Source organism: Procambarus clarkii, chromosome 93, assembly GCF_040958095.1.
Source record: "Procambarus clarkii isolate CNS0578487 chromosome 93, FALCON_Pclarkii_2.0, whole genome shotgun sequence".
Classification (NCBI taxonomy): Eukaryota; Metazoa; Arthropoda; class Malacostraca; order Decapoda; family Cambaridae; genus Procambarus; species Procambarus clarkii.
Window position 1 is genome coordinate 5,895,105 of NC_091242.1, and position 14,472 is coordinate 5,909,576.

General features: G+C 42.2%; 1 protein-coding gene across 2 annotated transcripts in view; it reads right to left on the reverse strand.

The window, feature by feature from the left end:
* The window catches only part of LOC123746922 (E3 ubiquitin-protein ligase TRIM9), a 334,690-nt gene continuing 320,218 nt past the window's right edge, over positions 1 to 14,472 (reverse strand). For both annotated transcript variants that reach the window (XM_069319420.1, XM_069319421.1), the window contains 5 exons: positions 12,533 to 12,669; positions 11,842 to 11,980; positions 9,255 to 9,479; positions 5,516 to 5,688; positions 1 to 4,826 (listed from right to left, as the gene is read on the reverse strand). In XM_069319420.1, the coding sequence (XP_069175521.1) occupies positions 4,695 to 4,826; positions 5,516 to 5,688; positions 9,255 to 9,479; positions 11,842 to 11,980; positions 12,533 to 12,669 (806 nt within the window). In that variant the 3' untranslated portion in view covers positions 1 to 4,694. The remainder of the gene's footprint in view (positions 4,827 to 5,515; positions 5,689 to 9,254; positions 9,480 to 11,841; positions 11,981 to 12,532; positions 12,670 to 14,472) is intronic.

The following is a 14,472-nucleotide window of genomic DNA, read 5'->3' on the forward strand; positions in this document are numbered from 1 at the left end:
TAATAAAAGTAGGATTTAATTTAAGAATTAGTTAATAACATTTACAAACACGATTATAAAGACTAGATTATCCATACTGCGTGTCCTTAATCCTATCGGTACATGTACAGTTACACATAAATACAATATTATACATTAATGTTTTCTCCATGTATATAATTTCTTATGTAGTTTTGATCACCTCTGATTTGATTGACAAAGATAAGCTATCTGTAAGGATTGGTTGATGGGAAGTGACATAGAGAAGGATAGATAGTTGGTTGGGTGAGTCTGTGAATATCGATGGGAAGCCAACAGGAGATGTGAACAATGCTGGCTTATCGGATAAGCTATCAGGAGTGACTAGGTTCCTCGCCAAACTGACTTGGGTTGCGACGGGCGAATTGGTCAAAAGGAGAGGATTTTAGTCTTGAGCACCATATTGAAGTCAACGGGTGTACTTCCCAGCGGTGACCAGCGGGTGAGGGAGGAGGTCTAGGGCAACAACCTTCTGCACTCTACGGATGACCCGAGTGTCCGAACTCGTACCAGTTTGTTGACCAGACCACACACTAGAAGGTGAAGGGACGACGACGTTTCGGTCCGTCCTGGACCATTCTCAAGTCGATTGTGGAGGATTGTGAACTCGTACCAGTTTATGAACACAGGTGTCTGTGTCCACCCCTTCCCCTCCTCCCACAGCAGCAGTCTGAAACACAGGTGTTTCTCTCCCCCTACCCTCCTCTTCCCCCCACATATGTTGACTATACACCTGTTTGTGTTACCGCTGTTGATAGATGTACCCGTTTGTATTACCCACAACTGTCCATAGAAACACGGTTTTACGGTTGTCCGCGCAGCGCGTGAAGGCTGATTTCTCTATAACACAATAATGACGGGGAGGGGGACATCCAGATAATAAAATATATGATTAACTGGATGAGAGGAGCGAGTCTAAGCACGAGCCTGGTTGAGTGACTGCGCCTGCTGCTGGCAGCTTAATGCACTGCCTTCTAGTTCACACCCACTTTAGAGTAAACTGATTACGACAGATATTAAGAATAAAGTGTTTCAAGTACATGTATTATATATACATATATATAAAATAAAAGGGACACGAATCCACTATTGCAAATTACTTGTGCTTCGTGGATTTTTGGTTTTCGTTTATTTTCCCTTTGTTTTCAAGTCATATTTTAAACTTCGTGTACAAATCTTTGGCTTGTGATCAAGAGGTGGGAGTAGGAACAGCTGAGAATAATCCGCATTTATGTTTATAAAAGTGGAAAACGTATTTAGAAACCGACTTATATATTAATACTCTGATGATATAACCCTGCCTAAAGTTTATTGTCAAAGTAGTCGAAGAAAAACAGGACATGTTAATCCAGAAAAAATATATTATTTTTGTTTGTAAAGGGAAGGGTAGAAACAATGTCAAAAAGTCAAACTTTATAATGGAACCGATCGATGCATTAGGGAGCTGTATTAGGTATGGGAGAAGCTATGATAGGTGTTGGACATCTGTGTTGGAGGTTGGGAATATTTACAGTGTTGTGATGTAGTGGGTAACGGAGGAGGTGTGTGAGGCGAGTCGCGGGGGTCCTTATACTTACCAAGGATAACACGGACTGTACACAGGGTCAAGAGGACAAGTACTGGCGCTACTCTCCCGTACTTCTGAGAAGTGAGAGTACTGGATCTACTCTGCCTCATCTCAATGTAGGGAGAGTACTGACACCGCCATGTTGTATCCTAGTGTTAGGAGAGTACTTGAGAGGTTATTAAATTTGCTCCAGTTCTTTCTTGCCCACAGCTTAACTGTACACGCTTGAGGTTGAACTATTTATCAGGTATATTGTCTTGCAGTTTGACTTGTAACCGAAAATTATTGCAATTAATTTTTTTCTTAAATTTGATTTACATTAAAGCTTTGTAAATGAAGATCAATTGAAGTAATGACATGACATTTTGCAATATTTAATGCGTTTTTGATTGAAACCCATTTTAGCCCTAAAAAAAAAACAAAAAATTACGTTAATAAATAAAATTTGCAATCTTTAAGTAATTTCCAACATTTAATTCTTTAAATGAACACTAATCACACGTGTTCTGATGAAATATTACTCTATTGTGTGAAAGGAGCTTCACCAACATAGCCAACAGCGCACAGTGTTGGTACACGTGACAGAGTTTATGCAATTCTCTGAGGACTCAGGCGTTGAAAAGCACATCAGTTAAATATATATATTATAGTAAATATGCTCGTTCATGGATTTACAAAAAATCTGTTTAATTTTCAATTCATTGAATACGTTTCTCCAAGGTGAAAATGCTTTAATATTTAAGATTTTTTTGTAGAAACTCTACATTTCTGATTTATTATTAGATGAATAGTTGCTTTATCATGATCATTAGTTCTTATTATTATATAAGTAACTTAGAAAAATAATATACCCCAGCCGTATTTACATGTCAGGTGCTTGCTAGTTGCTGTGTTGAGTTATTTGTTTCTAATAATTGCTTACAAAACCGTCAGGGTCTGGCCAGGATATATGGCGCTGCAGTAGGGTATGTGGCGCCAGAGGCAGACCTTGTCATGAGGACGTGTATCACATGGCGCCAGACGCAGACCTGCCCGTGAGGTCTTGTATAGTATGGCGCCAGACGCAGACCTGCCCGTGAGGTCTTGTATAGTATGGCGCCAGACGCAGACCTGCCCGTGAGGTCTTGTATAGCATGGCGCCAGACGCAGACCTGCCCGTGAGGTCTTGTATAGCATGGCGCCAGACGCAGACCTGCCCGTGAGGTCTTGTATAGCATGGCGCCAGACGCAGACCTGCCCGTGAGGTCTTGTATAGCATGGCGCCAGACGCAGACCTGGTTATGTCTGCTTTTACCCATTCTACCTTTCAGTTCCAAACGTGATGATACCTGGGCGCAACTTAGTCGAGAATTAAGCCCACCGGAACCTTTCATTACACCTGAGTTGAATACTATTGTCTACGCATGGATCACCTCTTATTCTATTTGATGCCTGGATCATCCCATATTTTGTTTTTTGTAGCTGGCGTAAATTTGTACTCATTGTTTCTGGATTTTTCGATTACTTTGCAAGTTGTGATTCCCCTGTTTTGATACAGGTATTTATTGATGAGGGAGGGTTGTCGAAGTGAGTGTGTGGTGGTGAGTGCATGGTGGTGAGTGTGCGGTGGTGAGTGTGTGGTGGTGAGTGTGTGGTGGTGAGTGCATGGAGGTGAGAATATGGTGGTGAATGTATGGTGGTGAGTGTGTGCTGGTGAGTGTAGTGATGAGTGTGTGGTGGTGAGTGTGTGCTGGTGAGTGTGTGGTGGTGAGTGTGTGGTAGTGAGTGTGTGGTGGTGGTGAGTGTGGATGGTTTAACTACTGTACAAAGGTTCATCACTTATAGTGCACAGCACCCACGACCTCCGAGTGGCTCTACATGAAGTATATAAAGCCCCATTATTATTTATATACGTTCAAAATTACATTTTTTAATTTTTCTAATAAAATCTGGCAGGCAAACCCTGCACCCAACATTGTTCTCTCCACAATGGGGTCATTTATTGGTGTTCATAATTGCAGTTCACTACCAAATGGAACATTGTGTGTGGGGTATAAACATCAACTTTATTACAAAGAAAAAAAAACAGGCATTTGGTGTTGACCTACTGACGTAGTCTAGTGCTCACGAGCGTGCAGACAACAACAACAAACACTGGAATGGAGTTGGCAGTTGTGGTGACATTGGACAGGTGAAAGGCTTTGTTAGTTGAGTCCCCTTAATGTTACGAGCCTTAACCTGGGGATTGACTTGTCATCATGTCTCGTAGTTTTGATCTTACTCAACCATGTCAGGTTCTTTTCCTCAGTACCTTGGTATAATATTCGTAATCCTCAGTTCCTATCACATAGATCATCTTGATATTGTGACCATTGGGATGAATATCCGTTAGATGTATGGCATTTTGATGTGTCGTTTGCGTGTATAGACGTTTTCTCAGTCCTGAATGATACGAGATGGTCAGGATTTGTCGCGTACACGTTGGGGAAACGACTCACTCCCTGACCAAAACGCAGAAATCAGTTCTCTTACACCTTAACATAACTAGTAGGGAACGTAAAGTATTTTGAACGACACCCAACTTTTCACGTGATTTCCGTACAGAACTTTTGTGTTCTTTTCCTGCACATTTAGTTTTTTCAGTTACACTTTTACACTCGTGCGGTTTCACACGCTGGTATGAACTTACTGACAAAAAAATATATAATATATATTTGTTGGACACGTTGCTTGGTCATGATGCGTTGTTGGTTAACTTACTCTTGTCTCTTGGTTCACGTCCCGAACTACCTCTCCCATGCGCGTATCGCACACACTTAGTGATATATATACATATATATATATATCACTAGTGATTATATATATATATATAATATCACTGAGAAATCCGATTGTTGGTTGACAACACTTGCAGAGTGTTGTAATTCTCTTGAACTCAATCAAGACAATTTAATGCCGATAAAATATTGCAGCTCGCTTGTTGAACGACGAAACGAAAATTTAAATAAAAATAATAATAATAATAATAATAATAATAATAACAAGGGTGATAATGTAGGGAGCACTAGAGTAACGTGAAGTGTTCTGAGGCGGTGGTGGGCCAGGGGGTGCCGATGACAATGGTGGGCCTTCAGGTGTCAGATTGGCTGTCGTAGTCGGAGTGAGGAGGGTCGAGGGAGGTGTGGAGGGTCACCGTCACGTTCCTGTTGACGCTGACTGCCGGGTAGAAGAGGCCCTCCAGGTCGGTGAAGGCCACGTCGCCCTGGTGGTGAGGAGACGCATCAGTTACATGTGGCATGAGCTTATTCTCTCACACCTGCTTCACTACCTTTCCTGCCCTTCACCACCTTTCCTGCCCTTCACCATCTTTCCTGCCCTTCACCACCTTTCCTGCCCTTCACCATATTTCCTGCCCTTCACCATCTTTCCTACCCTTCACCTTTCCTACCCTTCACCACCTTCCTAATCCTTCAATATTCTAACCATCTTCGCTATACATTGTCTTCAATAAATTGGTGCCATTTGGCAGTTCATGCAAAGTGGAAGCATGGAGGTCGACCGCAACTCGTCTGTGACAATTCCCCAAAACCATCTGTCACCCTGCCAAATTTGATGAGGCTACCCCCAATCATTTGGGCTCCAACCTCAAACAAACACACATACACACATTCTCTTGAATACATGTGTGTGTATATATATATATATATATATATATATATATATATATACACCTCTAGGGCAATTGTGGGGACCCATAGCCTTGGAGAAGAGAATGAAAGGTATTTGGAGAAGACCTTACAGATTCTCCATGAACACCTGTGGAGTATTTTCTTCTACCACCCCTACCGTTTTATTATTGTATTCCTACCGTATAAAGAATATACACATTATTTCATATAATATATATTTTTATATTAATTGTCATGAATAAGACATGAAAAGAGTTCTCACCTGTTGTTCGTCGTTGACGTAGAAGGTGAGAGTGCCGTGGTTGAGGTCAAGGAGGACGCCCACGGTGGAGCCCACGCCCACCCCACCTTCATACCGCCCGTGATGCGCCGCCCCGTGCAGGAACCACGACCTCTGGTGGTCGATGTACATGGCCCACCCGTGTACGTCATTGCCTGCGGGCGGAGGGCAGGTTAGGTGCTGGGATGGGGCATGTGGCTCCTCTCGGATCTGTGTCCTCACACAGGTAATGAATGGCAATGGGATGGAAGTGTGTGTGTGTGTGTGTGTGTGTGTGTGTGTGTGTGTGTGTGTGTGTGTGTGTGTGTGTGTGTGTGTGTGTGTGTGTGTGTGTGTGTGTGCGCGTGTGCGTGCGTGCGCGCGTGTGCGTGCGTGCGTGCCTGTTTATGCTGTAGACAGAGTAGACAGAGTAAACAGCTAAATTGTAGACAGAGTTCCAGCTTGAAATTCCGTCGTCCTTTGCTCATTTATTGTATTTACTCTTAAAGTTTTCTGTGCTTTTTGCACATACAGCCTCGTCTGGCAGTGTTTCAACTCGCTACAACTTGGAACATAAATACTTTCTAACACCTGATATTTTTTCTTGTTTTAAGAGTGTGTCCTCAAGTTGTGCTGCAGGCGGGGTTATTCAAGCTTTCTTATCCATTTTATCCTCTCCCTTGATTTGTTTCAAGCTAGTTATCACGTCTTCCATGTCCTGTCATCTTCTATAGCAGGAGTACTCGTACCTTTCAGCTCCGGTGCTCCTCTGGAAACACGACTCTCTTCCTAACTTGCTGATATGTTTTTTCACGTGAGGGCACCATGACGGCGCTGCCGTACACTCTGACATTGGTCAGCTCAATGTGTGTGCTTCTCTGACTGTTTCTACATAGTAAGCTCTAGCTAGTATATCCTTCCGGTCCTATATATCCTAGCTTATATTCCGGTCCTATATATCTAGCTAGTATATCCTTCTTAATATATCCGGTCAGCAAGGCGGACAGCCCGCCTGCTTTCATACCTCTCACTTCTATACTTCCCTTCACCTATGCCTCTTCTTCCTCTTTACTCCCCAAAAAAAAGTATATCCTGCCTCCTAAGCTACCAAGTGCCAGTCCTATGTCGGACCTGCTCTTTAAGCTGTGAATGGAGGTCTCCATTATATCCTTTCTCACTTCATTTCTCTTGTCTACCAACCAGTCTGTGTATCATTCTGTATATCATTTCTTACGTCTCTGACAATTGTGTTTCGAGCTTTTCCCTGTGTGAAGTAAAGTTAGGGGGATAAAACTGTAAATACCTTTCAGTATCTTGTATAGTGTGTGTTTGTGTGTGTGTTTGTGTGTGCCATATAATTAGACATTAACATTATATATAATACAAACAAATTAGGTTAGACCCATTTAACCTAATGAAGACGATACTCACCGGTCTTATAAATCACACATTTCCGCAATACTAACGATAGCAAGTCGCCGGTAATGAGCGAGGTTTGAGGTGAGAATAATTCGCTTCCAGAGAAGAGCAACTCGAATAAAAATTGACTGAATGTAACACGACGGTGAATGCCATGGACTTTTTTTGTTTTTATACTGTCTTACATTACTAGCAATTTTGTAGCAAGTATCCCCAGGAGAGGTTAGAGTTGCCGCTGTTGCAGTTGGCTATTTGTTCCGCCAAGCATTTCCAGGGAACATGTGGGAAAAGAAATGTCAAGAGCAAATATATATTTGCCTCGAGATGGAGATGAATCTGCGTGTGGATAAACTCTTGAGGTTTCCATAATACTTTTACTTTCATACTTGTAGTTAAACAACATTAATTCTATAACTTTAGCAATAACACTTTAAAATATAGGTCAAAACTCCATTCCTTCGCGTGGACGCCGACCGAGATAATCTGGGAGAGTGGGAAGGAAGATGGATTAGGTGTTATGGAGGCTATTCTCCACTTTAAGACCAAACCTTACCCCTCATCTGCTGCTTTAGTCTTTTGGTCACAACTGCTACAGCCATAAATCACCAAGTAAGTCTGCAAGCCTGTAAGTTTGCAACTTTTAAGTTTACAAGTTTTCGAGTTTATACGTTTGCCACGAGACTCGTAATTGTGTAGGTTTCTCCGAACATTTATCATGTTGGTGTATCCTAAGTTGCTGGCAATTGCTGGTATTGTTTTAAGCATAAAACTATCTTGCTCAGTGTATAACAAAACTACTTTCCTCAGTCATTGTATCTCAGCATCATTGTACCACTGTAAAATGTGTCTTTCTTATTGGTCACTGTAAAGCTGGTCACTGTATAACTGGTTACTGTAAAGCTGGTCACTGTACTTGACCACTGGACTTGACTACGACAATGGTCACTAGAAATTTGGAGACTTCAAAAGTGGCCACTATAAAACTGCATAGTTGTATTCAATCAATCAATTATTATTCGATAAAGAGCATAGTACACGTGACAATGTGACAATGTTAAATGATTGTTCAGAACATTTAGCGTTTATTGTTCTTATAAAACCACTAATTACGCTCAGCGTTTTCTATAGCAATAATAATTAGATTAGCGCCCGTAAAAGTTTTGCACACAAATACACACATAGTGCCATACCCAGGCACTCTGAGGCTTTTGTTGGCCACTGCATGAATACAGACGTCATGCCGCCCTGAAAATGTTCTGAATAATACGCAAGGATTAAATAAAAAGACTGAATAAAGAGAAAATGTAAATGAATAACTTATATGATAAATAGTGACAAAAAGGAATCCGGCTTGTTTGTAAACGCCGGCCGACAAGGACAGGACTGACTGCCAGACGCACTAACTGAGCAATCCGTCCTCTGCACTGACGTGTCTTTGATTTGTACATTATGGTCCCCAACGCACAATTTACAAAGTACTATGAAAAATAGCGGCTCAAAAAAATCTATGTTTTCTAAGCATCGGTTGGTTAGGTTAGGTGGGTGACAAAGATTCTTTTGTTTCTGGTTAGTTTAGGTTAGCACTTTGTGTATTGTACATTGTGGCAAATAACGAGAACGGGGTAAACTAAGGGACCAAGCAACTCCACCGAATCAGCCCGAATTGCAGCTGCAGCTTCACTATTCATTACCTAACAGAGATAAGCAAGTCAAGGCAAAACAAAATGGTTAGTCTTTCTGATACTAATGCAACGAAAGGATTCAACAGCAGAGCTAATAGGGGAAGGTGGCCTGCCACAGTGTTGCAGCTGCAAAGAGGCGAACACTGCATTAATATTATTGGCAAATATGCCGAGAGAGAAGAATGGAAGATTAAACAGAGGAAAATAGAATTAGGGCAAAAACGTATATGATAACTACTACGACAATGAGCAATGCAGACGAACAAATAGGATAGACAAGGAGGACATGGAATGTGAAATAAATGGACACAAAAATAAAGAGAAATCTAGAAGAACAAACGAGGGAAGAAGAAAATATAACTACTTGTATGGAAAGAAAAATTGAGGAGTTTGAATGAAGGATAACTGTGGTGGTACAGATACTGATAGACATCATAGCTTAGACAAGAAACGCTCAGGAGATGAAACCAGGGTGAATGAAATACAGCCGTTGTCTATATAAACACTCACCTTCGTCCACCCAAACACTCACCTTCGTCCACCCAAACACTCACCTTCGTCCACCCAAACACTCACCTCGTCCACCAAATCACCCATCATTGGCCACCTGAATACTCACCATCGTTCACAAAAACACTTACCCAACATGCCCTCTTTGTCCACGTTGGCCCTTGCGACACCAAAGACGACATCAGCGTTGGCATCGTACGAGTCGACGGTGAACTGCCAGTAATGACGACCTCTGGAGAACCCGACGGAGGCGAGGGCAACGCGGTGCTGGTAGCTTTCACAGGTGGCTCCTGCACCGTCACCCACCAGCCGGCACTCAGGGTGGGAGAGAGCTCGGTCCAACGAGAACCACGCCGCTGTACCAAGGGCGGGAAGACGGATGCACATTAGCAGTGATGATCATATCGGCATTATAATTATTATTTGTGATTTGTGTTGTGTTAAATGTGAAGTGGGATGAAAGATATCCGGTGGGAAATGGGAACCAGAGAGCAAGAGATTAAGTCATAAAAGGACGAGAACGAGGCAAAATTAAAATGCTAGCAAGATGACCTAAGAATACCTTTGTACTTGCTTAAGACTTCCTAAATTTGCAGTTGGGTCGCTTTTCTAGTCACTTGGAATAAAGTCGATTATAGTTGCGAACGGGTTAAACAGTATTTTGTGGAGCCAAGACACGAAAACATTATATTAAATGTAGTTATATCCAACAGAGAGATAATACTAAACATCATCGAAATAGGGATCGAATTTGAAAATAGTAATCACAAAAAATATTGATTTAATAACATGCAAAAGTTATGTAAAAGACCAGAGTACCAGAAATGTTAAAGGCCGATTTCCATAGATTGAAGAACGTGGGGAAGGAGTGATTAGACGAATCTGCATACCATTGCCATTACTAAACAATGATCATAACTTCCTTAGATTTATTACAATTTCTAAACAAAATAGACTCAACTTGCGGTTACATTCCGTTGGTACCGAGGATCAACGTCCCCGCGGCCTGGTCTCTGACTAGGCCTCCTTTCTTCCAGATTATTAAAGTAAGCTAAAAATATATATTGTGACACCTTTGATCATATTTTTCAGTCACTTGAGACAGGAACAGTACCAAGAGTGAAAGCTTGCAGACGTCACACCAAATATAAAATACGATATAAGGCTTTTGCCTCGTAATTATCGGCTTATCGGTTTGACGTCGGTAGTTGGTACTCATGGAAACCTATAACCACATTGGGCAACATATAAAAAGACATCATTTAGAGGAAAAATCCAGGTATAACTTTTGTATAAATTGTTCTAGCTTGATAAATCTGTTTTATTTCTTTATATTTTGGATTTGTTCAACAAAAGCAAGGTGGCAAGGTGTCCATGGTAGAGAGTATATATCTGCATATTCAGAAAACATTTGATAAAGTCCCTCACTGAAGATTACATTAAAAAAAACATATATGGAACAGATAACCAGTTTTCCAAACAACTTAAACATGATTATCTGGATGCTAACATGCAATTCTAAATGGAAATGCGTCAGGTTGGCTAGAAGTTACAAGTGGCGTATCGCAGGGGTCAGCCTTGGGACTAGCTTTGTTTTTTATTTATGCAAATGACAGTGATAATAACTTTTTTCATATTTTTATAATTAAAACATTTCACAAAATTCGGAAGTATAGATACAACAGGAAGAGAGAAACAAAGTCTACAAACCTACTTAAACACTTTTGTTAGTTAGTCTGACAAATGGCGGAGATGTTTTAATGCTAACAAATATAAATTAATACATAATGGAAAAAAGGCAAGGCGCTAAGTGAACAATGCAGTTGATGAGTAGAGACCTCTGAGCATTAGTGGTTAATGATCTGAAGCAAAGTAACCAGTACACTGAGGGTGTAAGAAATCAAATACAATATTCGGTTCTAATGGGAGATCTTTCTAGTCATGATCGAAAGAAGTAATTCTCACTGTTTAGAATTCCTGCGTACTTGCTATTCTAGAGTACTGGACAGTCTTGGTCATCGTTTTTTAAGAAAGAATATTGACAAATTAAGTGTTCAGTACCGAAAAAATATTATACCAAGACCAATAAATCACACGAGGCTCGTTTAGAAGAGCATTGAAAGGATGTTATTGATCACTAAAAGATGTTTTAAATTCAATAATTTAAGATCATTACAAGTCATAATCTTGACTCAGAAAAAAACTTTAATTTTGCATAGTCTAACGTCGCTCGTAACAATGACTTTAAAATTACAGGCAAACAGTTTCACTCCAACGATCCAGAATACTTTTTCTTTAATGAAGCAGTAATCATATGGAACAGACAGCTAAATAATAAAATTCAATGTAATACCGTGTATGCATTTAACTACAGATATAAGCGCTTCTCTTCAAATCAGCGTTGTACAGTGTTTGTAACTTTGTGTACCGTAGGCTTTGAGCAAACATTCTAGTTTGGATATGCTGGTTTGTTGCTGTATTAGTTATTTTGTACCCACTTGCGCGTTGGTATGTAGTGGATAGCATTTTGGGTACAACAATGACGTGCATTTATATACAAATATGTTTTCACTCGTCAATTAGCAGGTTTTCGCACCTACTGGCTGATGGTACGCAGCGTATACCTCCGGTCACCAGGAGGCCTGGTCGGGGACCGGGTCGCGGGGACGCTGAACCCCGAAATCATCGCAAAGTAAAGTAAGGTCATGATGCACTCACTGGCGGAGGTCCTGATGGCGACTGGCGCCGAGTACGGAGACACGCCGGAGATATTATAAGCTTGAACCCTCAGGTGGTAGACGGTGTTGAAGTGGAGGCCCTCCACCGTGCACAGCGTCTCCGGCCCCCGGTGCACCTCCTGTGGTGAGAGTGCACTCCAGTTACTGCAGAGATCCTCCTCCTCCTCCTTCTCCTGAAGTGTGGTGTTGTCCATGTGTCCTTGTGGACGGTGTGGTGTTACCCATGTGTCCGTGTGGATGGTGAGGTGTTACCCATGTGTCCGTGTGGATGGTGAGGTGTTACCCATGTGTCCGTGTGGATGGTGAGGTGTTACCCATGTGTCCTTGTGGATGGTGAGGTGTTCTATGCACACATTAAAAGCAAGTTACAAAGTGAATATTGTTTATTGTCAACTTTTTTAATAACAAATTCATTACTTCCCGTTTCTTATTAATATCCATTCTAATATTATTTCTTTTAATTCACATAACGAATCAGCCGTCCATCTCTCCACCCACTCGAGCAGCACAATCCCTTACAACACCCCTCCCCCCCCCCTCACACCCACACACACACACACACACACACACACACACACACACACACACACACACACACACACACACACACACACACACACACACACACACACACGCACACGCACACACACACACACACACTTTCCCGTTACCTTGAACTCTCCGTCTCCGTCGTCAATCTCCAGGATATACCCAGCCACCCTGGAGGTGGGGTGCGGCGTCCACGTTGCGGTGACGCTGTTGTTCTCCCCGACGCACTCCTCCGCCAGGAACTCCGGGGCGCCGGGGGCTGGCCGGGGAGGAGACGTGTGAGTGAGGAGAGGGTGCTACGGGGGTAGGGAGGCAGCAGGAAGGCTGGCGAAGGGGGTCGATGTGGTGGCAGGGGCAGCCGTGTCAGGGGTGAATCGTGTGGTGGGAGTTTAGAGGAAGGATGAGCGAAGTGTTACTGGATTGTGTAGAAGTGAAGATGATGGACACAGAGGAACTTGTTCCCCAGGAGTGCCAACACTCCCGCCCACCTTTCCAGGAGTGCCAACACTCCCGCCCACCTTCCCAGGAGTGCCAACCCCAGAGAAGTGTTGGAGAGGAACAGTAATACAAGGGTTTTCTGTAGGAGGGGAAAGTATTGTCCAGAACCCTCCACATAAACAAAAATAATATTATATACGTAAATATCAGGTCACTTTGGTTACATTTTTTGTAGTGTCATTTTTGTTATATTTTTCTGGGGTCGAGAGACTGTGTGGGAGCAGTTTTTTGCTTGGCCTTTACACCTGTCCCAAGAGTAGTTACTGGGGGTCACACAGGTGCACATCAATACAGTATATGTGGGTGTCATGCAGGTGTACATCAACACAGTGTGTGTGGGGATCACACAAGTGCACATCAACACAGTGCTGGCTGGGGTGGTTACACAGGTGCAAACGACAATACAGTAATTGATCTATCAACTCATTGTGCCGGCGTGAACGATGATTGGATGGTAGTAATTCACGCAAATTGATGATGGGCGATTTACAGAGGAATTGCCGTGATAGAGTAGCATGATTAGTGTGCGTATTTACGCTTTGTGTTTACTTTTTATGCCTGCAGGATCGAGCCGTCAGCTCTTGGACCCCGGCTTTCTAACCGTCGATTATAAAATGCACTGACTGCAAATATTTTTCTTCTATCATATCTACTACATATTTCTTTAAAACACACACACACACACACACACACACACACACACACACACACACACACACACACACACACACACACACACACACACACACACACACACAAGATTCTGAAGGGAATTGATAGGGTAGATAAAGACAGGCTATTTAACACAAGGGGCACACGCACAAGGGGACACAGGTAGAAACTGAGTGCCCAAATGAGGCACAGAGATATTACAAAGAACTTTTTTAGTGTCAGAGTGGTTGACAAATGGAATGCATTAGGAAGTGATGTGGTGGAGGCTGACTCCATACACAGTTTCAAGTGTAGATATGATAGAACCCAATAGGCTCAGGAACCTGTACACATGTTGAGTGACGGTTGAGAGGCGGGACCAAAGAGCCAAAGCTCAACCCCCGCAAGCACAATTAGGTGAGCACACACACACACATTAATATTTGGGGGCTGAGTGGACAGCGCTCTGGGGTCGTAGTACTAAGGGCCCGGGTTCGATCCTCGGCAGGCAAAAATAAATGGGCAGAGTTTCTTTCACCCTGGTGCCTCTGTTTACCTAGCAGTAAGTAGGTACCTGGTAGTTAGACGCACACACACATACACATCTCCCAGGATGCAAGCCCTAGCTGCTACCTAACTCCTAGGAACATATTTACTGCTAGGTGAACAGGAATATCAGGTGAAAGAAATTCTGGCCATTTGTTTCTGCCTTGACCAGGAATCATTGTATATCCAGAAAAAAAAAAAACGTCGGTGATGTTATTTTTTTCCACAAGATCCTAAAACCATTTGGATATATGAACTGAAAAGAATTTGTAAGATATATAACGAAGAAACTAACACATACTAAACATTTTGCAAAACTAGTTACTCTTAAATCTGTTAAAATAACAAACGAGGATTTGAAAGACAT